Source organism: Phocoena sinus, chromosome 2 (assembly GCF_008692025.1).
Source record: "Phocoena sinus isolate mPhoSin1 chromosome 2, mPhoSin1.pri, whole genome shotgun sequence".
Lineage (NCBI taxonomy): Eukaryota > Metazoa > Chordata > Mammalia > Artiodactyla > Phocoenidae > Phocoena > Phocoena sinus.
Window position 1 is genome coordinate 71,362,690 of NC_045764.1, and position 25,022 is coordinate 71,387,711.

Consider the following 25,022-nt stretch of genomic DNA (forward strand, 5'->3'; position numbering starts at 1 on the left):
TTCATTTTACAGTCTGTTTATTTTGCATTGCCTTTGTTACAAAGAAAACATGTTAATTATTGTGCAGTCTACTTATATGATCGTACGCTTGCCCATGGTGTGTTTCCTTTTTAATCAAAATGCTAAATACCCTGAGTCAGAAGCCTCTTCCCCACCTTACCCTCAAAGGCCTTATCCTGCAATATTGCTCCTTAGTGGGAAGAGGGTGCCCCAAGAAACTAAATTGCTTTTCTCAGTATCTGTTTAGCCCATTGTCTTTTAGCATGTTGTAAATTGGTTTGTATGCATATTTGGCTGTAAGTTTAAGTTGGCTCTATAACCTTAAGAAATCTTTACAGTAAATATATCTACTACCTATATAATATGTTTTAATATTCACTTAATTAACCTATAGTAAACCATCCCATTCATTTTTTGGATTCTACTTACTGCTTCCCAGTACCTGGAATAAGGGAGGAAGAGCTCTAACCTTCGTTGAGTGCCTACTACCTACCAGGTGCTTTTTTTTTTTTTTTTTTTTTTTTTTTTGCGGTACGCGGGCCTCTCACTCTTGTGGCCTCTCCCGTTGCGGAGCACAGGCTCCGCACGCGCAGGCTCAGCAGCCATGGCTCACGGGCCCAGCCGCTCTGCGGCATGTGGGATCTTCCCGGACCGGGGCACAAACCCGTGTCCCCTGCATCGGCAGGCGGACTCTCAACCACTGCGCCACCAGGGAAGCCCCTCAGGTGCTTTTTATAAGCAGTGTCTTATTCAATTATCATGTTAATCTGTAAGGTAGATATTATTTATCCTTATCTTAAGGATGAAGAAACTGTGGCAATTATCCTAAATTTACACATCTATTTGGCAAAAGAACTGAAAGTATTATGTATACTCCTGATTAAGCACTGATGGGCCAGGCACTGTGTTAACTAATTCTTACAACCCATAGTCTGTCTGCAAAGCCCACATTTTTTCTGACAGCTGTATGCAGCCTTTACCCTGTTTATGTTAAATTGACTTATTTTTTTTTCCCATGAAGGCCTACCTTAAAGTAGATATAAAATATAATAAACTTATTTTATTGCTGGATTTCCAATTTTCTCTCCACTTGGCCTCTTTCATTTCTGGACAAAATGTCAAATACACCTAGGCAGAAGGGGCCTCCGCCTCCCTCCTTACCTTCCTAGGCTATACCCTACATTGTAGCTTTCTCTTGGGATGAGGGTGCCCCGGATAGCTTTCCTCAGAATTCTGGATATATTCTGGGGAAGAATCCCATCCTGACCTTATCTTCCCTGTCTTAAGATTCTCTGCTCAAGAACAGCTGGGACAGACTGTATCCCCAAGCTAGAAGTTAGAGGGAGAGACGCATAACCATCAATTGAGTACCCGGTAGAAGGCCTAACAAAAATGAGTTCAATCCTTAAATTGTATTTACATGTGTGATTCTTAACCTCCTCTACCCATGCACATAGTAATTCTGTTTGAGTGTAAGCATGCAAGATACTCATTAACTTACATTTAAATAAAGAGTAGGGAAATAATGTCACTGTACATCCCTGAATTCTAAAAGAGTAAACACCAAGAAAAACACCTTTGGCCTTTGATGCCACTAGGTGTTTACTGTGTGCCAGATACTGTTAGGCTATGGGTTAAAATGATGAATAAGCTTTGTAGCGTCCATGCCGTTAGCCAGCTCACAGTGTAAGGAGAGAGAGATGCACAGACATTTCATATTAATGATGCTGGGCTGTAGTAGAGGTCTGCACAGGGAGGTGGTGATGAGATACAGGAGGAGGAGGGCTAGAAGGGAAGGGGCAGAAAATGAAGGATGCCTAAGCTTAGTTGAAAAGTAAGAAGAGTTTGCTTGCAGACATGAGGTGTGTGAGTGAGGGAGCTGAAGAAGTTTTCAGGTGAGAGGATTAGTATTCTCAAAGTGACTGAGGTGTGGGAGAGTAGGCTCCTGGGTGCTGGGGCTAGAATGGGATGAGCTGAGGCGGCCAACGTGGGCAGGGCCAGGTATCCCATGCTATGGGGTTTTGAGCTTGATTCTGTAGGCAGTGGGGAGTCACTGAAGCAATTTTAAGCAGAGTAAAATCAGATAGCAAGAATGTAAAGAAGTGTACTCCATCAAGTCTTAATGTTCTTGTCTGATTTTCTTAAAAAGACAGATGTGAAAAAAACGAAAAGGTATTGCATTATTTTTGATGGTAGGTAAATAAGAGAAAGGTAATTCAATGAAGACCTGTGAAACCACACATTTATGTTATTTTAATTTCCCATTTATCTTTGGACCTTTGAACTTCCTGTGGTATATTAGCAGTGTATGAAGTTACACATTTCCAAAATGTAATTTCTTTAAAAATGCCTAGGTATAGGCCTCTTTTTCTATTGTGCAGTATATTTACAAAACACATTAAGAATTCTATACAGAATGGGTTTTTAAGATATCTTTAATCCTAATTTACTGGGGCTGGATTAGTCTTACCCTTAACTATTGACTTTTTGGGGAGAACAGAAGTCAGTGACAGTTACTGCAGACAGTGTTTGAAGGATTTTTTTAAAAATTGGTTTGGTATTTTTAAAGTTAGCAGGAGTTTATTAAAGACTCCCTATGTTTCCTCTACTTTCTCCATGTACATCATACAAAATCATAATTACTGATGCCAGTTTTGAGTTCGTACTATGTATTAAGAACTGTGCTAAGCATGTTTTATGCATAATTTCAGTTATTCTTCCCAACAGCCCTAAATAATAGAGGAATTATTCCTAAGGATAAGCAAACTTACCCTTAAGTCACGTTGCCAGTAAGTGATGGAACATGGATTTAAACTCAGATCTCTCACTGAAAACCTTATGTTATTTTCAGCATTTTCCTTCATACTGTAGAAAGGCATAAAAAGGAATTATTACCGGCCTGGTGCCAGCTCCTAGAAAGGTATGGCAAGCTGCTGTTGTTTCTTATCTGCTTTTGGTTTGGTGATCAGTAGAGGTGGCCTTTAAATAACGGAGCCACAGATTACAATTGTGTTTCTCCCAGAAGTGCTACACAGCTAATTATGGAATTTGGAGAGGCTGTGCCTCAAAGTATTTGCTGGTATAGCCACACCTTGTGTGTCTAGGAACTAGATAATTTTGAACACTCAGCTTCTCATATGACTCCAAGACCTGCAAGTGGCTCTCGAAAGCCTTACTACTTGAAGTGTGAGCCTCAGACAGCAGCATTGGCATCACCTGAGAACTTGTTAGAAATACAGAATCTCAGGCCCCCACCTATATTTACTGAATTGGAATCTGCATTTTAACAAAATTTCCAGATAACTTATGTCCACATTAAAATTCGAGAAGCACCACCTAAGCAATAAAAAAGAAAAATTGATTTGGTAGCAGTAGCTTAGCACCTGATGACCCAGCAATAAATTAAATAGCCAACATATTCATTTCATTCATTACTTAGGAACCACGTTAATTAAAATAGTCTGAATTGATAAAATCATATAATCTTAGAGTTGGATGGGATCTTACAGAGCATCTAGGCCAACCTCCGTTCCACAGTAGAGGATATACTTTTCTGTGGTATGTTTGCCCGGTGATCATCTAGAATCTAAATATTTTTACAATATAATCGTCTTTGAAATAAAGCCACAGATGAAAATTTTTCAACTAGAGGATGGATAAATCAGAGAAAGAACTTGACATTTGTGATAAGGATATGGGAACTTGAGGGAACAGCGGAGGTCAAGTTCACTCATTTATCAGTTTTCAATGAAAGAATGATTTCTGGTCATAGCCATTGGGCCCTATTGTGGAGAGTAGGCAGTTAGTCACAGAGAGGATCTATGATTCCTCAGCTGTGCTAGGAAAAAGATATTTTGTTGCTAATATAGTCAGGTAGCTACATGAACTGACTTGTGGGACCTTTGTTGTGCTGAAACTAAGCAGGGAGGAACAGACTTACTGCTGCTCTGGTAAGGATCATCACTTAAGCTGGCTGCTTTCTACTGTATTCTTGGAGCAAGTGGACAAGACAGCCCCAGGGGAGTAGAATATTTGCTGGGACCCCATTTATTGGATATTGGTCACCTAAAGAGTGTGTAGTTGGCAAAATCCTGCCTCCTTGAGTGTTTTTAGGTCAAACCTTGTGACACTTAGAACAAATCACAAATGTAATAAGTGAGGGATTGGTACTTAATTTACTGCTTCACTCTATAGCCATGTCTTTTATAACACTTACACATAAAATTGGTTTCATGACCTAATGTTAGGATTTGATTTTAATGCACATAATTATGTAAACAGTTCCTCAGATGTTTTTGTGGACTATTTAAGTGATTTTAATACATGTCTCTCTCCTTCCCTAACTGTATCCCACAATGTCTTAATTATAGGGTTCATCTGCTGATCGGAGTCAGTGGAGGGAACCACCCAGAACATCCGATGGCTTGTGCTCACTCTATGAGGCAGCTTTATGTCTTTTTGAAGAGGTACGTAATAATCATGGCTTTTATGGTGAAAAATTACTTTGTCAAGGGATAAACTGGAAGATTGTGATTGACGTATACATACTACTAGATATAAAATAGATAACTAATAAGGACGTACTGTATAGCACAAGAGACTCTACTCAGTACTCTGTAATGGCCTTTATGGGAAAAGAATCTCAAAATGAGTGGATATATGTATATGTATAACAGATTCACTTTGCTGTACACCTGAAAGTAACACCACATTGTAAATCAACTATATTCCAATAAAAATCAATCAATCAATAAAAATTACTTTGTCTTAAAATGCTACAGCATGTATTTATCCCTTAAAAATAATCCATTCAGGGCTTCCCTGGTGGCGCAGTGGTTGAGTGTCTGCCTGCCGATGCAGGGGACGCGGGTTTGTGCCCCGGTCCGGGAAGACCCCACATGCCGCGGAGCAGCTGGGCCCGTGGGCCATGGCCACTGAGCCTGCGCGTCTGGAGCCTGTGCTCCGCAACGGGAGAGGCCGCAACATTGAGAGGCCTGTGTACCGCAAAAAAAAAAAAAAAAAAAAAATCCGTTCAGTCTCTGGAAAGGATGCAAAAGAAAGTGGCATCCGTGATTGGTTGCCTCTAGAAAGTGGAGCCGGGGTGTCTCGCATCAGGTGTGGGAAGGAGGCATAGTTTCAATGCATACCCTTTTATTCATTTTGGACTTTGTATCATGTGCATTATTTTTTTTAAACATCATTATTGGAGTATAATTGCTTTACATTGTTGTGTTAGTTTCTGCTGTAAAACAAAGTGAATCAGCTATACGTGTACATATATCCCCATATCCCCTCCCTCTTGCGTCTCCCTTCTACCCACCCACCCTCCCTATCCCACCCCTCTAGGTGGTCACAAAGCACCGAGCTGATCTCCCTGTGCTATGTGGCTGCTTCCCACTAGCTATCTATTTTACATTTGGTAGTGTATATATGTCCATGCCACTCTCTGACTTCGTCCCCGCTTACCCTTCCCCCTGCCATATGTGCATTTTTTAATTTAAAAATGTATTACTAAAACAGATACAAAAAGACATACAAATGTGTTCCTTAATGAATTATTTTAAAACAAATGTCCTTTTAATCTGTGCCCAGGAAAGAAATAAAACTTTACTAGCAACCCGAGAAACCCTTTCATGTCCTGGTCATTATCCCTTTCCTCCTTCCGTAAGTAGCCACTATCCTGACTTCAAGTGTAGTCACTTTGTTGCATTTCTTTATAGTTGTGTGCGTCCCTAGACACTATAGTTCAGTCTTCCCTATTAAAACAATCTATATATATCTTTTTAGTATATATATATTTTTAATTAAAACTTTTTTTTTTGGCTGCGTTGGGTCTTCGTTGTGGCGCACAGGCTTTCTCTAGTTGCGGCAAGCGGGGGCTACTCTTTGTTGTGGTGCACGGGCTCTCATTGTGGTGGCTTCTCTTGTTGTGGAGCACAGGCTCTAGGCGCACGGGCTTCAGTAGTTGTGGCACATGGGCTCAGTAGTTGTGGCTTGCGAGCTCTAGAGCGCAGGCTCAGTAGTTGCGGATCACGGGCTTAGTTACTCTGCGGTATGTGGGATCTGCCCGGACCAGGCCTTGAACCCACGTCCCCTGCATTGACTGGCAGATTCTTAACCACCGCGCCACCAGGGAAGTCCTATATATATCTTTTAAATCTCTTAATCTGTAGGTTCCCCCTCCATTGTTTTTCTTTTCCTTTAGTGTATTTGTTGAGGAACTTGGACTTTTAAGGCTGTATAATTTCCTACCATCTGGAGTTTGCTGATTGATTACTCATAATGCAGTTCCTATGTATTTCCTGCATACTGACAGGTGAATCTAGAGACTTGATCAGTTTCAGGTTTGATCCCTTTGGCAAGGCTAAACATGGTGTTGTGATCTTCCATCTGGTTGTCTGTCTTTTTGTAGTATTAGCAGCCCTTGATTCTTAATGATCAGATCTATTAATTCATTGGTGCTTGGTTGCAAAATGGTGATAATCTAATTATATCATTCCTCTTTCATTTATTAATTGGAATGTTTTCATAAAGAGATGATTCCCTTATTGACAGTTTGGTTACCCTGCCACAGTTTAGACAGGAAGAGCAGAATAAGTGCTTGATTCTCTCCACTTGATTTTTAAAAAAATTTTTAACACTGATTTTTATTTACTAGTTTCCAGTTTAATGAACTGATCTACTGTCATGCTCCAAACTTGACCAATTGGTTTCACTTGAAAAGTATTGTTATGAACTTGTAGATTTAAACCGATTCAAATTTTACTTTGTTGAATTATTATCTGTAGTGAAGCTCATATTGTTTTATCTTTGGCCAACAGTCTTTCAGGGTAGTAGGCTCTTTCAGTGTGGTTCCCAAGTTCTTTTGACATAGGCCTAGTAATCTTTGATAGCTTCCTTGCTATCTGACCCATCAAATTGTTTCTGGACTCATACATTTCTTGATCTGGATCTGCAACCAGCTAGCTCTTTCTCCATAAACCCTGTTTTTTTTTAAGTGGAAAATATTATTTCAGGACCACAATCAGGGTGCTCATCACTACTAAGTCGGTATTATTTTTCTGGGGTCTTACAGTAGCCAGAGCTAGGAAATGTGTGTGTGTGCACACATGCATGCGTATTTAAAGCTAATATACCTCATGAGTTGATACTGGTACTTTCAAAATCAGGGCTATAGAATTTCTGCTTTTCTATATTACATTTATATATCCTTCCAACTAAGAATGCTGATTCTGAAGGATACAGGGATATAGAATTAGAATATCCTGTAATTATTTATTTTAATCACACAGTACACATACACACACACACACACACACACACACACACACAGCAATCCTAAAATAAGACAAACACTACCACTGTATGATTACTAAAAATATTAACTTTCTACATATGCTTTCCCCATTTTTTGTAGTTGTATTATATCTGCATACTCAGAACATATTTACTCTCTGCCTTTTAACCCTTGTTTAGTATGAGTTGTACAAGTAACTACATATTTAATGCTCACTGCCAGTTTCTGTCAGTGGCTCTCTATTCTTTTTGTTTGTCTGAAGCTTATTCTCTAGTAGAATCCTCAATAAATACTCACAAAAAAGATTCTCTTAGTTCTTACATTTTAATTGCTGTGCACTTTATACTTGAAAGTCAGTTTTGAGAAGATAAAATCTTTGGCTCACATTTTCTTTTCTTCTACTTCTTAAGTATATTCATTCATTTTCTTCTGGCAGTAATTTTACTAGAATACATCTTGATGTTATGTATTCTGGGTCGATGTTCTCAGAGATGTGAGGATTTTAATATGTAGTTTCAAATCTTTTTTATTTCAGGGAAGTTTCCCTAAATTATTGTTTTTAGTATCATTTTTACTCTTTTTATTTGGTTCTCATCTAGGACCACTATCGTTTTTATGTTGGATTTTTTTTAACATCTTTATGGAGTATAATTGCTTTGCAATGGTGTGTTAGTTTCTGCTTTATAACAAAGTGAATCAGCTATACGTATACACATATCCCCATATCTCCTCCCTCTTGCATCTCCCTCCCACCTTCCCTATCCCACCTCTCTAGGTGGTCACAAAGCACTGAGCTGATCTCTCTGTGCTATGCGGCTGCTTCCCATTAGCTATCTGTTTTACATTTGGTAGTATATATAAGTCCATGCTACTCTCTCACTTCATCCCAGCTTACTCTTCCCCCTCCCTGTGTCCTCAAGTCCATTCTCTACGTCTCCGTCTTTCTTCCTGTCCTGCCCCTCTGTTCTTCAGAACCATTTTTTATTTTTAGATTCCATATATATAAGCATATGGGATTTATTTTTCTCTTTCTGACTTACTTCACTCTGTATGACAGACTCTAGGTCCATCCACCCCACTACAGATAACTCAATTTCATTTCTTTTTATGGCCGAGTAATATTCTATTGTATATATGTGCCACATCTTCTTTATTCATTCATCTGTCGATGGACACTTAGGTTGCTTCCATGTCCCAGCTATTGTGAAGAGTGCTGCAATGAACATTGTGGTACATGACTCTTTTTGAATTGTGGTTTTCTCACGGTATATGCCCAGTAGTGGGATTGCTGGGTCGTATGGTAGTTCTATTTTTAGTTTTTTTTTTTTTTTTTTTGGCTGTACACGGGCCTCTCACTGTTGTGGCCTCTCCCGTTGTGGAGCACAGGCTCCGGACGCACAGGCTCAGCGGCCATGGCTCACGGGCCCAGCCGCTCCGTGGCATGTGGAATCTTGCCAGACTGGGGCACGAACCCGTGTCCCCTGCATCGGCAGGCGGGCTCTCAACCACTGCGCCACCAGGGAAGCCCTATTTTTAGTTTTTTAAGGAACCTCCATACTGTTCTCCATAGTGGCTGTATCAGTTTACATTCCCACCAACAGTGCAAGAGGGTTCCCTTTTCTCCACAGCCTCTCCAGCACTTATTGTTTGTAGACTTTTTCATGATGGCCATTCTGAGTGGTGTGAGGTGATACCTCACTGTAGTTTTGATTTGCATTTCTCTAATGATTAGTGATGTTGAGCATCCTTTCATGTGTTTGTTGGCAATCTGTATATCTTCGGTGGAGAAATGTCTGTTTAGGTCTTCTGCCCATTTTTGGATTGGGTTGGTTGTTTTTTTGATATTGAGCTGCATGAGCTGCTTATAAATTTTGGAGATTAATCTTTTGTCAGTTGCTTCATTTGAAAATATTTTCTCCCATTCTGAGGGTTGTCTTTTGGACTTGTTTATGGTTTCCTTTGCTGTGCAAAAGCTATTAAGTTTCATTAGGTCCCATTTGTTTAGTTTTGTTTTTATTTCCATTTCTGTAAGAGGTGGGTCAAAAAACATCTTGCTGTGATATATGTCATAGAGTGTTCTGCCTATGTTTTCCTTTAAGAGTTTTGTAGTGTCTGACCTTACATTTAGGTCTTTAATCCATTTTGAGTTTATTTTTATTTTCTAATTTCATTCTTTTACATGTAGCTGTCCAGTTTTCCCAGCACCACTTACTGAAGAGGCTGTCTTTTCTCCATTGTATATTCTTGCCTTCTTTATCAAAGATAAGGTGCCCATATGTACATGGATTTATCTCTGGGCTTTCTATCCTGTTCCATTGATCTATCTTTCTGTTTTTGTGCCAGTACCATACTGTCTTGATTACTGTAGCTTTGTAGTATAGTCTGAAGTCCGGGAGCCTGATTCCTCCAGCTCCATTTTTCTTTCCCCATATTGCTTTGGCTATTTGGGGTCTTTTGTGTTTCCATACAAATTGTGAAATTTTTTGTTCTAGTTCTGTGAAAAATGTCATTGGTAGCTTGATAGGCATTGCATTGAATCTGTAGATTGCTTTGGGTAGTATAGTCATTTTCACAATGTTGATTCTTCCAATCCAAGAACATGGTATATCTCTCCATCTGTTTGTATCATCTTTAATTTCTTTCATCAGTGTCTTATAGGTCTTCTGTCTGCATACAGGTTTTTTGTCTCCTTAGGTAGGTTTATTCCTAGGTATTTTATTCTTTTTGTTGCAGTGGTAAATGGGAGTGTTTCCTTAATTTCACTTTCAGAGTTTTCATCATTAGTGTATAGGAATGTAAGAGATTTCTCTGCATTACTTTTGTATCCTGCTACTTTACCAAATTCGTTGATTACCTCTAATATTTTTCAGGTAGCATGTTTAGGATTCTCTATGTATAGTATCATGTCATCTGCAAACAGTGACAGCTTTACTTTTTCTTGTCCAATTTGGATTCCTTCTATTTCCTTTTCTTCTCTGATTGCTGTGGCTAAAACTTCCAAAACTATGTTGAATAAGAGTGGTGAGAGTGGGCAACTGTGTCTTGTTCCTGATGTTAGTGGAAATGCTTTCAGTTTTTCACCATTGAGGATGATGTTGGCTGTGGGTTTGTCATATATGACCTTTATTTTAAGGCACGTTCCCTCTATGCCTACTTTCTGCAGGGTTTTTATCATAAATGGCTGTTGAATTTTGTCAAAGCTTTCTCTGGATCTATTGAGATGATCATATGGCTTTTCTCCTTCAGTTTGTTAATATGGTTTATCACGTTGATTGATTTGCGTATATTGAAGAATCCTTGCATTCCTGGAATAAACCCCACTTGATCATGGTGTATGATCCTTTTAATGTGCTGTTGGACTCTGTTTGCTAGTATTTTGTTGAGGATCTTTGCATCTATGTTCATCAGTGATGTTGGCCTGTAGTTTTCTTTCTTTGTGACATCTTTGTCTGGTTTTGGTATCAGCGTGATGGTGGCCTCATAGAATGAATTTGGGAGTGTTCCTCCCTCTGCTGTATTTTGGAAGAGTTTGGGAAGGATAAGTGTTAGCTCTTCTCTAAATGTTTGATAGCATTCACCTGTGAAGCCATCTGGTCCTGGGCTTTTATTTGTTGGAAGATTTTTAATCACAGTCTCAATTTCAGTGCTTGTGATTTGTCTCTATATTTTCTGTTTCTTCCTGGTTCAGTCTTGGATATATGTTGGATTTTTAACAATTAACTTAGTAATTGTCACTTTTTTTTGAATACTTCTTTTTTTTTGAATACTTTTTATATAATTTTCATTTCTTTTTTTATTTCTAAACAGCTTTTTCCTTTTTATCTTTTGTTGCTCATAAGGTATTATCTTCTGTATTTATTTACTCTTGGATTTCTTATACTTTACCCCTCACTTCTGAAATGATTTTTTTCTCTTATTTCTAATTCTTTTTTTGAGTCTGTCACCTCATTTTTGAATGCTTCTCTTTTAGTTTTGTGTTTTTCTTTCAAGTCGTGTTTCATTTTATTAATCCCTTTACCTTGCTTTGAAATAGGTTAGTTTGATCTGTTTTGTGGGCATTTCTCATCTGTCATTTTTTTAGTGTACGGATGTTATTCTGCCTCTTTTCCTTTTTTTCCCCTTATAACAACTTCATATGGAATTTGACCTTCATACTTTTCTGTTGCTTATTTTTATGAAAAATTCATTTTCCTGAATTTTTAGAATGGGATGGCATTCAGGATGGCTTTTCTAAATCCATAGACTCCCTTTCTGTATTGTTTTTGTGTAACGTTAGGAAAAACATGGTGGTTTCAAGCGTATTCCCCTCCCCCCCTTTTATCTTAACTTTTTCTCTTTCCTTTCTGTTGTCCTCATTCTGCTTAACTTTTATTCTGCTCCCAGTAGTTTCTGCTCAGTATGAGGGCTCTGTCCTGGAAGGGAGTACTGGCTTTTCAGTTTCAAGAATTCGCAAGAGCTAGACTGCTCTAGCTGTTTTCAAACTTCTCATCATGGGACCTTTGTACTTACGTGCTATCAGAGAGGGCAAACTCTTCCCAGTTGCAGCTGCTGTCCTTAGATTGGCTCACTGTTCTTTCTGGTGAGTACCTGATTGGTTGTTTTGGGGTTTTCTTATTCTGAGGTCTGTCAGACACTCTTTGGCTTCCTCCTGCACAGATATTATTCCCATGCAGATTCTGTATTTGGTAGTGGTTTGTCTGCACCTGCTTATATTTTGGAGTTACCGGAGCTATGTTTGTCTAGTTTTATTGTGAATATTAAGTACAAATTTGGAGTTTAGCCTTCTATTTGTTTTGTGTAATGATTCCATGTTTAGAAAACTACATTGCTGCTGCTATTGTCATCTTTTCCAGAATTCTACGTGCCCCGCCCCAGTTGTTTATTTGTTTGTTTGGTTTTTTTGGCCGCATTGGGTCTCTGTTGCTGTGCATGGGCTTTCTTTAGTTGTGGCAACCGTGGGCTACTCTTTGTTGTGGTACGCGTGCTTCTCATTACGATGGCTTCTCTTGTTGCGGAGCACAGGCTATAGATGCTCGGGCTTCAGTAGTTGTGGCATGCGGGCTCTAGAGCGCAGGCTCAGTAGTTGTGGCAAGTGGGCTTAGTTGCTCTGCAGCATGTGGGATCTTCCTGGACCAGGGCTTGAACCCGTGTCCTCTGCATTGGCAGGTGGATTCTTAACCACTGCGCCATCAGGGAAGCCCCTCCTCCAGTTGTTTTTAAAAAACACATTTCTAAGTCTTGTGAACAGATTTTTTTTACGCCCTCTCCTCTCCCGCCTTTGCTTCCCCTTCTCCTCTCCTCCCCTCCTCTCCCCTTCCCCTTCCCTGCCCCTCCCCTTCTCCTCTCTTCTCTCTTTTTCGTGGGGGTCAGGGAAGGAGGGCTATTATTTTTTTAAGTCTTATTATAGAGCAGTAGTCCCTTCTTAAATATGGGGAATACATTCCAAGACCCCCACTGGATGCCTGAAACGATGAATAGTACCAAACCCTACATATACCATGTTATTTCCTGTACATACATACCTATGATAAAGCTTAATTTATAAATTAGGTACAGTAGGAGAATATCCAGATTGCCAGCATCACAACTCTTGCACTTAGGGCCCATTTTTAAGTAAAATAAGGGTTACTTGAACACAAGCACTGAGATACTGTGGCAGATGAGCTGATAACCAGATGGCTACTAAGTGACTACCGGGTGGCTAGCTTATATAGTGTGGCTATGCTGGACAAAGGGATGATACTCAGAACAGTATGCAGTTTAAAACTTACGAATTGTTTATTTCTGGAATTTTCCATTTAATATTTTCAGTTGACGGTTCACTGCCAGTAACTGAAACCACAGAAAGTGAAACCGCGAATAAAGGGGGACTACTGTAATAGATCTTTAGATAAAAAATTCTAACCTACTTGGGCCCATCATCCTCCTTTTGTCAGCAGCAGAATTTCAGATCTCTTATTAGGGACTGGCAGCCTTTACTTATGCATATTTTGTATGTCCTCAAAACTCTCCTCATGTTCACTGAAAATTTTTTGTCTGACACATATATTCTATTGTTTTGGGTACTATTTAAAATTCTGACTGAGATTACTCTATCCCTTCCCATTTCGTGGTCTGGCAATATAATATATTGACTTTTGAAGATTCTTCTTTTATTGTTTTACTTGGTTCAGAGAAAAACAAAAACAAAACCAACCCCTAAAAGGCAAACAACAAATTGACAACAGCTGTAGTCAGAGATAATATCTTTATTGTATGGGATTCATACAAAGTCAGTAAAAAATCCATTAAACCCTAATAAATAAATGGGCAGAAGTTAGTTATAAGCAAATGGATGGAAAAACTTCAATTCTGTTGATAATAAGGAAGTGTGAAGTTAAAAGAATACATCCTCTTTTCTCCCACTTTACTTTTCAAAAAAAATTTAAAGCATAATAGTTATTGGTATGGGTGCAGTGAGACTGGTACTCTCACATAGCCGTATTCATTGGTTAGGGCAACTGTGATGACAACCCTGGGTCCTGTGCTTTTGGCAGGGTTTTGAGGAGAGGGGAGGAGGAGAGGAGAAGTCTGGATTTTTATAAAGCATTATGAATGGCAATAGACTTTAGCATCATATTCAACACAAATGGTAAATAAGCCATGATTTTTTATATATCTATATACATATACAGATACGTATAGATATGTGTGTGAGTGTTGAATTGCTCTGGACCTTTATTGTTTTTAAGACCGCCCTCATTTTATACATTGCTGGTGATGAAATAATATTGTAACACCAGTTTTGAAAGCAATTTGGTATAGTATGTTTCAGGAATCAGAAGATTGTTGTCACTTTTTGCATATAGTAGTCCCATGTCTGAGGTTCTCTACCAAGTGAAGTAATTAAAAATGTAGCAACAGGAGGAGGAGGAGGAGGAGGAGGCCGCCTAGGCGGCAGGGAGTGAGCCAGTGCCCAGGGCGAATCAATGGAACACCCCCCACGAAGCCAGCCGGGAACACATTTCAGTGCAGCCAAATAGCATTGATTATTTTCCTTCAAACAAAAACAAAACAATGAAGTAGCCACAACTATATTCTTAAAAATGGCTCATATAACAAATAAGTAGAAAGAATCTCAGTGTCCTCTTAAAGGAAAATGCTTAAGCAAATTGTGATTTTTACATTAGATGGAATATTGTTGGCTCAATTACGAAGATTAAGTAGACAAAGAGAAAATTCTTCATGGCCCTTCTGTATCATCACTTATATATCCACTGTGATAACTGTGGTAAAGAGCGTGTATATGCAAAACTCTGGAAGGACATATATAAAAAAAGATAGCATATATTGTATTAAGGTGATGGGATTATCAAAGGTAGGTTTTGCATATATTGTATTAAGGTGATGGGATTATCAAAGGTAGGTTTTTTTCTACTTTGTTCTTCTATAATGCTATTATATGCGTTAATAAAATATTTAGTTAATAAAGGCTTGATTGTGTGTCTCCCCCTCCTCATTTTTGCCACCTTTGTTGGTATCTTTTAGTGATTTATTCTGCAGGAGTAAATAGTCTAGCCATCTGTGTTTAAGATTGGATGTGTTGCTCTTAGGTTATTTGAGCAGTTGAGATAGTTTTCGAAGAAGGAAAGTCAACAATAATTTCAGAGAATATTTATGAAAATATCTGTACTAAGAATGTCTTGACTCTTTATTGCATGTTTCTTATTTTAATAGGTTTGCAGAATGGCTTCTGATTACTCAAGAACATGTGCTAGCCCAGATAGCATTCAGACTGGTGATGCTCCTATTGTTTCAGAAACCTGTGAGGTTTATGTTTGGGGGAGCAATAGCAGCCATCAGTTGGTAGAAGGCACACAGGAGAAAATATTACAACCCAAACTGGCTCCTAGTTTCTCTGATGCGCAGACTGTGAGTTCTCTGCATACCTTACAAATTGGTACATGACAGGGTTTGCTTTAAATAATGTTAAGAGTGGTTTTTTTTGTTTTTTGTTTTAATGAGTGAATGTTCTTGCTTGTTTCTTATCTATATTGTTTCTATACTATACTGCATCAGTTTTTTCATTTTCATAGAAAAAATATTTTAAGTCCCTCATTTCCCTAATAGTGTATCCAAGTTTTAAAAAGTTAAATTTGCATCTGGAGTTTTAGAAAGAATTATGAATGGCATCAGACTTACCCTTATATTCAACACAAATGGTAAATAAGACTAAGTAAAAATGAAAATTTTCCCTTTGCCATATTGACATTTCATTTTCTTATTATGATCACTTTTTCTACATTTGTAGCTAACTTTTAGTCAAAATGGAACTTTGTTTTATTATTTTCTTTAAAACATATGTTTTTCTCAAATGAATTTAGAATATATATTACATGGTTCTTGTTATGATGGACCCTAAGGAATTACAGGAAAATTTTCCTTCCTGCCCTTCACCAATTATATAAGAGTAGGCTAAACATTTTTCTTTGTTATTTCATTGAACCATGACTGGATAGATAACCTGAAAAGATAAAATATACATTAATTTGAGTTCAACAGTAAAGTCAACATGAATAGGCCTTGAACAGTTTTCTTAATTTTCTGTTTACTTCTTAATCTCTATGGATATTCATATTCTGCTTTAAAAGATATCCTTTGAGCCTCTTTGGTAAAATCAACTTAAATATTATACTTTGATTTTCACAGAAGCATTTTATATCTGTGATTCTGTTTGTTTGCTTATAGATTGAAGCTGGACAATACTGCACTTTTGTCATTTCTATGGATGGCTCTGTCAGAGCTTGTGGTAAAGGCAGCTATGGGAGACTGGGCCTTGGAGATTCTAATAATCAGTCTACTTTAAAAAAGTTAACATTTGAGCCTCACAGGTCCATTAAAAAGGTCTCATCTTCTAAAGGATCTGATGGTCATACTTTAGCTTTCACTACAGAAGGAGAAGTCTTCAGCTGGGGAGATGGTGATTATGGGAAACTGGGACATGGAAATAGTTCAACACAGAAATATCCCAAGCTTATTCAGGGCCCTCTGCAGGGAAAGGTATGTGCCTTCTTTTTGGATTTAAAAATAATTAGATGCACTGGTACTATGATTGCTATAATTGACAGTATCTTTCAGATTTTGATTTATTCTTTCTGAAGTAGCCCACCCTCCCAACTCTTCTGGCTTATTTTTGTATATCTGCGTGGTGGTTTACAACACACTTTCACGTACATTATTTAATTTTAATTATTATAACAGCCTTGTTAAAGTATTTATTATTTTCATTTCACAGATAGGAAACTGAGAATCATCCATTTAACAAATATTTATTTAGTACCTTCCAAATGCCAGGCAGTGTTTTAGGCATTAGACATATGGCAGTGAACAAAACAGACAAGATTCTTACTCTCATGGAGCTTTAATCTGTGGGCTAGAGATGATAAGTAAGCAAACACATAAAATAATTTCAAATAATAGTAAAAAAATTGAGTAATGTAATAGATACTAACTTTGGCTGGGTGTGATATTAGATAATGAGGTCAGAGGGTTCTCTTGGAGTAGGTGGCATTTTAACAAAAACTTAAATAAGACATTTAAAGTGGTTAAGTAACTTGGCCAAGGTCACACACAAATAAATGGTACCATTAGAAACTGAAGCTAGATCTCCTCTTTTTATTTCTATTTTACCTTTTCTTAAAGAAATGAAGCCATTTTCCTAACTTAAAATTATATGCAGTTTTGTGGGTTCCTCCATTTTAAGAGTCCTTTCTTTCTATGAATGTTTTCTTATATAAAAGTCTTTAAATTAAAAATTTTATTTTATACCAGAATTAAAAGTGGGACACTTCCTTCATGGGAGTTTGTCTGACAAAGTTGGCTCTCAAATGAATTTTACTTTATTATAACTTTAAATGTTTAACTTAGACATCAGCCTCAAAGCAGTGAGCCTTGGAACATTCCACTTAACATCAGGGGGTCCTTGATAAGATGTTGAATATGGGACTCTAAGGAACTTCAGATAAATACTCTTTAAAGTTGTATTTTTTTAGTTTTTCTAGCACCTTTTTTCTTAATTCCCATTGTTTAAAATTTTCTTTACATATATATATATACATACACATACATATATGTGTGTGTGTGTGTGTGTGTGTGTGTGTGTGTGTGTGTATTATTTTGTTTGTTTGTTTTTATTGGCCGCACCGCACAGCTTGCAGGACCATAGCGGTGGCCCGGTGAACTTGAGCCACTGCTATGAAAGCACTGAGTCCTAACCACTGAACCTCCAGAGAATTCCTTATTTATATTCTTTTAATGTTTCATTTTATAATGGAAACATTGCCAGTTAAAAATAACTTAGTATGAATATCATGAAGGAAAAATTCCCAAAAAGTAAATTAATAATTTACAGATAAAAATTTCAGAGGTTCTTAGCATATTATTTAAAATGTAGTAGGTGCTCAGTATTTTTTATTTTTTATTTTATTTATTTATTTATTTTTCTGTACATGGGCCTTTCACTGTTGTGGCCTCTCCCGTTGCGGAGCACAGGCTCCAGATGCGCAGGCTCAGCGGCCATGGCTCACGGGCCCAGCCGCTCCGCGGCATGTGGGATCTTCCTGGACCGGGGCACGAACCCGTGTCCCCTGCATTGGCAGGCGGACTCTCAACCACTGCGCCACCAGGGAAACCCTATTCAGTATTTTTAATTGAATCTAAAGTTTGAATTTTCTAAAGTTAGTTCTAATTTTTGAAGATTAAAAAATGTGGAGTTATTAGTATGGATATTTTTTCTGTTATCTTTTTTTCAGCAGTTAGTGATTTTGATCAGTGTTAAAAGGTATAACTGATCCCCAAATTATGCTGCCATATACCCTTATTTCCCTGATTCTGCCCATAAACTGTGTAGCTATTTGAGGGTAAAGAGATACTATTAGGAGTTTAATTGATATAAGCTTATATCTTAGATCTTTCTTCATTGGTAATAGTGTGTTTTTGAGAGTTAACCCTATTATGTAATGAATTTTTCTTGATTAGCCAGGACTGGAGGTTTTGTGTTAATGTTATATTTAAAAATTTTTCTTTGTTCCATGAGTGTTCAGCCCCATCCAACTCTTTGAGTAAAGAGTTGATTGGTGATATAGTATTGTTTGCAGGTGATTAGATTGATGTATTTGGGGCAGGGAGGAGTGGGCGAGAGAGTGCTGCTAGCCTTTACAGTCTCTGTGTGAATTAAGAAAAGTTGTCCTCTCTGGGTAGAAGTCAGAGTTTGTGGCTTGGCCAACAGAGCTTAGGCTGTATTTCAGCACTTTCTTGATCCTTTATGCAGGCAGCCTTGTCCTGGGCAAAACCTCCACAACTGTATATGGCACTTCTGGATGAGTTGTGAATATCGGTATCTCTGAAGTCTCTCTGTATAGGATCAAATGTGAACTCTATATTTTAGTATCTTGTGTTCATCAAATTCACTTTGTGTGCAATACAGGTAGTTGTTTGTGTGTCAGCTGGATACAGACATAGTGCTGCTGTCACGGAGGATGGTGAATTATACACATGGGGTGAAGGAGACTTCGGAAGATTAGGTAAGATTTTTTGAAAATTGAAGTTAGTATCACAGAAAAATAGAAATGATGATGGTTACTGAGAAGTGGTGAGACTAAATTTAATAGGCCAAAGACTGTCATTTATTATTGTTAGTTTTAAGCTCAGAGGAAGATAATTTTATATAGAGAGTACCTAGATTCTCGTGCTGAAATTTAAGATGTAATTAAATCTAGCAAGTATTTACTACTTTGAGCAGGCACTATAGGATTTCAGGGATAAGAAAGATATCATCCTAAAGTGATCCTGAAGTGTGTTATCTAGGAGGTAGTGAAAACAAGTCAGCGTTAACGATACTAGACAGCATTAGATAAGTGCTGTGAGAGGAGCATAATAGAATGTTCTACTGATTCAGTGAAGGGACTGGGTATCTCATGTTGGGAGCAGCGTAGAAGATTAGATGAGAAGATATTAGAAATGATTCTGTTTTTCATATTTAATTGCACTTAAAAAATTCCTCAATTCTGTTAATAACTTGTAATGTTTATTCTACCTGTGAAGTAATGGCCTAAAGAAAAAGAGCTAACATTATTTCTTTGGTGTTTTGTGTGTTTTATCCAAGGTCACGGTGACAGTAATAGCCGTAACATTCCAACGTTAGTAAAAGACATTAGCAATGTAGGAGAGGTTTCTTGTGGCAGTTCACATACTATTGCTTTATCTAAAGATGGGAGAACTGTATGGTCTTTTGGAGGAGGAGACAATGGTATGTAAAAATTTATTTATTGATAGCTTTGGCCTTTTTTCCTTGACTTTTAAAAAAATTTATTTTTCAGTTATACAAGGCTATTGTAGAAAAACTCAAATGTATATAGGTGAGCAGAAACTTTTAAAATTTAAATAAATTTTTCTTAAAAAATTTAAGAAAAATTTGCTCTAAGCATTGTTAAAATTTTGGGAGGTAAATATATATGCATTTATATAAATATGTACATATATTTCTACATAGATGTTTTAAAAAACCAAAGCAGACCTATATATACCATAGTTACTGTCTTATAACTTGTTTGTTTTTAATCTAACAGTATCTTATGAATATCTTTCTATGTCAAGAAACATGGCTCTACATTTTTCTTTTCAGTGGCACAAAGTATTCTTTCATATGATTGTAGCAAAACTTACAAAGAAATTTATTATTGTTGAATATCTAGATGGTTTCCAATTTTTTTTCAGTATTAAAAACAATACAGTGAATGACTAAATCTTTTTTTACTTCAGTCACTCCTACCAGTGATGCGAGAATGCTCATTTCCCCATATCCCTCAACAATACTGGCCATTAAAATTAAGATAATTTAAAAAATAGTTTCACTAGTGAAAATGGTATTTAATCTGTATTTCGTCCTTAGTGAGGTTGTTGGCCATTTGTTTTTCTTCTTTGGTAATTTGCCAAGTTCTCTATTTGGTGAATTATTGAGTCTTTTAAAAAAAATTTAAAATCATTATATGCATACACATTCTTGTATAAGGACCTGTTTATTATATCAGTAAATTTGAAGTTAGAAGTATGACCATTAAAGGGGAGAAAGACAGCAAATTAATTTTCCATATCTCTCTTAAAGTGGTTTTAATTGCTTGAAATAAAAATTCAGAAAACTATTGTTTATTGGTTTCTTTCTTGTAATAAAATGATTCATTTGTTAACATCCTCTGCTATTAGAAACTTAGAGCTTTCTAAAATGCGGACAATCTGTCAGGTTAGTGATGGAAATATTAATGATATTTATCAACATTAATACTAAGAAAAGAATAGCATTTCTTTGAAACAAGTATATTGTTTAACTTGAATATGTTTGTTTTTATAGGCAAACTTGGCCATGGTGATACCAACAGAGTGTATAAACCTAAAGTTATTGAAGCTTTACAAGGAATGTTCATTCGGAAAGTTTGTGCTGGAAGTCAGTCTTCACTTGCTTTGACATCAACAGGGCAGGTAGGACTAAGGGATGAGCATAAAAGGTTTAGAGTATTTCAGAGGACCAGATGACTAAAAAGTGATAATTGTATTTAAATTTTGAAGTTAAAAAATACATTTTAAAGTTAATCTACTGAAATTAAATATTTTCTCCTGTTTGAAGAAGTTGAGTATCTGAGAAGGAGCCAGGTTTTCTGACTGTGTGTGAGCCAGATAAACTTACTGTTAACCCCATGTTCTTTGTATTAAGATGGTTTTAAAAAAGCTTTTAGCACTAAACACTGCTTAAACCTTTAAAAATCATGAATAGTGGGGGAAAGTGAGAATAGATCTTGCTGGAACCAGTGATATGAACTAAGAAGGCAAGAAGGTGATCAAAAGAGAGGGCAAGGAGAACATTTCCAGATGGAAAATAATCTGAGAGGGTTAGGTGGTTAGGTGTTTCTGAAAGAGGGTTACTCAGTCTTAGGATACTTAGAATTGTATAATCCTTTTATAAACTTGCGATTTTCTACCTTCATATTTTGACTTCCCTCTGTTTGTTTGTTGGTGATGGAGAGGGTCCAGGTATGGTGATAGACTGACAATAATTTTGCTCCTTAAATCCATCAGCAATGACAGTGAAAAAGTGAGCTGATCACTCATTGTTTCACATGTAGGAATCTATTATGAGCCAGGCAGTGGTATAAAAATGTTTCTGACATTCACATGGCAGATGAGTAGCAAAGCTGAAATTACCATATTATTTAATTATTTTTGAAAGACCGGAATGCCTTGACGTAAAAGATCTAACGCAAAACTATTTATCATTTTGTATTTAATTACGTTAGTCATTTGTTACAATGCTGGTTGCTGTCTTAAAATTTAAAACTTCTCTTTTACATCTTTCTCACTGTGAGTTTTGCGGTAGGAATCCATGAATTGAAGCCAAAAAATGCTCACTTATTTGATGTATAGCCACTGGCAAATCACAAACCTTCCTTGAAAATCACATGCTTCTTTTTTATGACAGGGGTAATAACTTCTGCTTTGAATGATTATATAAGATAGATTCAACTTTGAATGATTATATAAGATAGATTCAAAGATTTCAACTTCGAACTGAAAGCTTCTGTAACAACAAAAAGTTATTATTTAGTATCAAACCACACTCTTATTTAATAGATTATATTTCTTTCTAAACAACGTAAGTTGTTAACCTACCATCTCAGAATATTATGTGTAGTGTATTTCTCTTTGTTTCAGGTCTATGCTTGGGGCTGTGGTGCTTGTCTAGGTTGTGGTTCTTCAGAAGCTACTGCACTGAGACCCAAGCTTATTGAAGAACTGGCTGCCACAAGAGTAGTTGATATTTCTATTGGAGACAGTCATTGTTTGGCTCTTTCTCATGGTAAGATCATTTGTTTTTAAAGAAATAGTATTAGGTTTTAAAGGCACTTTCAAGTTCATACCATCCTTTTTTTCTCCCCATTTTTAACGTACCAAGTTGGCTATGATTTTAAAAATTTTTAATTTATATTGGACTGTGGTTGATTTGCAATGTTGTGTTAGTTTCAGGTATACAGCAAAGTGATTCAGTTATACATATACATGTATCTATTCCTTTTCAAGTTCTTTCAAAACAATACAGTGAGGTAGGCAGAGGAGTACTTACCAACCCATGGAAAGACCTAGGGTGTTCTGGGCTGGGTGGAACTGGGGAAGGCGATGGGAAAGGAGTGCATATCATAAAGGATACCATAGTGTTGCTCTTCTGGGTAAACCAGGAATCAAATTTGGTGGTTGTCGTCATGGTAGGACACACAGCACGGTCCTTGAGAGGAGGGGGAGTGAGAGATTATGTGATGGGTGGGTCACCTCACAGAAGCATGACCTCCCTTGTCATTCATCCACAGAGTTTGTTTGCTTCCTCCTACTCAGTCATTCTCAGCCTTCCAAGTTCAGTTCAAATAGAATTACCATATGATCTGGCAATTCCACTCTTGGGTATATACCGAAAAGAACCGAAAACAGAGGCTCAAACAGATAATTGTACACCAATGTTCGTAGCAGTGTTATTCACCAGAGGGTGGAAACAACTCAAGTTTCCACCAAAAGACGAATGGATAAATAAAATGGGGGTATATCCATAGAGTGGAATATTATTCAGCCTTATAAAGGAATGAAATACTGATCTATGCTACAACGTGCGTGAATCTTGAAGACATTGCACTGAGTGAAATGAAAGAACAAATATGTGATTCCACTTATATGAGGTATCTAGAGTAGGCAAGTTCATAGAGACAGAGCAGAGTAGAGGTTAACAGGCACTGGGAGGAAGCGGGGATGGGGAGATAACTGCTTAATGGGTACAGGGTTTCTGCTTGGGATGATGAGAAGTTTCTGGAGATGGATAGTAGTGATGCTTGCACAGCACTGTGAATGTATTTAATGTCTCTGAATTGTGCACTGAAAAATGATTAAAATGTGTTTTATGTTATGTGTATTTTACTGCTATTAAAAATAAGTGAATGAATGATTGGTTGGATGGATGAGCAGATGGATGGATGAATAAATGAATGAATAAGAAAACTAATTCAGTTCAGGGCTCATGGCCTACAAAAAGCTTTCCTGGATCCAGCCTGATTGGAACAGCCTGGGACATACTGTACTCTGATTATTAGTGCACTTGGCTGTCTCCACACTAATCTGTGAGCTCCTGGAGAATATGGACCATGCCCTGTTCCACTTCATATCTCTGACTCTAACTAAAGGCCTAGCACATTGTGACAATTTGATAATTCTCTTTTAAATTAATGGATCTGAAAACATGGCGTGTTTGAAATGCATATTGTAGGTTTTAAATAAATGAAACAGGTATCACCTACAAAAAAAAATAGTATTAAATATTACCTTCCATAAATATTTTACATTGAAATTTGGCTTTTCTTTTGTTCTTTATGTTTTGTTTTTAGATAATGAAGTTTATGCCTGGGGCAATAACTCAATGGGGCAGTGTGGGCAAGGAAATTCCACAGGTCCTATTACTAAACCAAAGAAAGTGAGTGGCTTAGATGGCATAGCTATTCAGCAGATCTCCGCTGGAACATCACATAGTCTGGCATGGACTGCTCTTCCTAGGGACAGGTAAATGTGCTCATGTTTAAAATTTCTTGTGTTTTAGGGCTTCCCTGGTGGCGCAGTGGTTAAGAATCTGCCTGCCAATGCAGGGGACACGGGTTCGAGCCCTGGTCTGGGAAGATCCCACATGCCACGGAGCAACTAAGCCCGTGTGCCACAACTACTGAGCCTGAGCTCTAGAGCCCACGTGCCACAGCTACTGAAGCCCGTGTGCCTAGAGCCTGTGCTCCGCAACAAGAGAAGCCACTGCAATGAGAAGCCCGTGCAGAGAAAGCCTGCGTGCAGCAACAAAGACCCAAAGCAGCCAAAAATAAAATAAATAAATTTATTTAAAAAAAATTTTCTTGTGTTTTATTAACAGCAGAAACACTTATAAAAGCAGAAATAATTGTACTTTGTTCATAAAATACCCTCTATTTCTAGTACTGATTTTTTTACTGTCATAGACATGCCATCTAGATTTCTTTCAATTTGAATGTTGAAGTTAGATATGTTTCATAAGCAAGAAGTTATACCGTATATTAAGACACTGTCTTAATTTAAGTGTCTTTTAAACATTTTGAATTCCTACTCTGTCTCCAGATACTGATCTTAAATATTGTGGTCACGTATCAAGAGGAAGTTAAATTAAAATAATCAAAATCAGAACTAGGCTTTATTGCTTTTTAACAGTTAATTAGCTTCCATGCCCTTTATCTGGTTGTTTTGTGAAAAGAAGCAGTGGCCATACTTTTAAATAAAGGAAGTTACTTTTTGCAGAAAGTTAGCTTTTTCCTAATGTGATAACCATATCTTATTTAGATAATCAGGTAGGTAATTTTTAGCCAATATTTGAAGATTGAATTTTAAGAAATTTGAGGTTATTTCAGCTATTTTCAGATGTATATGGGCTAATTAATAACTTAGAATGTATTATATTTGTATTCTAGACCTTTGATTCAGATGGGGTTTATTATATCATTCTAACCAATTTAAAACATTTATAGGTAATTACCCTCCAAAACAAAACCGAAAATATAATAAATTGAATATAAATAATTTGCTGTTAGTATTAAATCTGCAGTTTCTCACCTTATATGTAGAAAATTGGTTCCCAAGATCTTGAAAATTT

At 37.1% G+C, this 25,022-nt stretch overlaps 1 protein-coding gene across 1 annotated transcript in view; it reads left to right on the forward strand.

Moving 5' to 3' along the window:
• The window catches only part of HERC1 (HECT and RLD domain containing E3 ubiquitin protein ligase family member 1), a 216,611-nt gene that overhangs the window by 45,519 nt on the left and 146,070 nt on the right, over positions 1-25,022 (forward strand). The window contains 8 exon segments of the mRNA XM_032621703.1: positions 4,371-4,466; positions 15,014-15,208; positions 16,025-16,336; positions 18,762-18,858; positions 19,440-19,583; positions 20,682-20,809; positions 22,037-22,181; positions 23,746-23,917. Of these exon segments, the coding sequence (XP_032477594.1) occupies positions 4,371-4,466; positions 15,014-15,208; positions 16,025-16,336; positions 18,762-18,858; positions 19,440-19,583; positions 20,682-20,809; positions 22,037-22,181; positions 23,746-23,917 (1,289 nt within the window).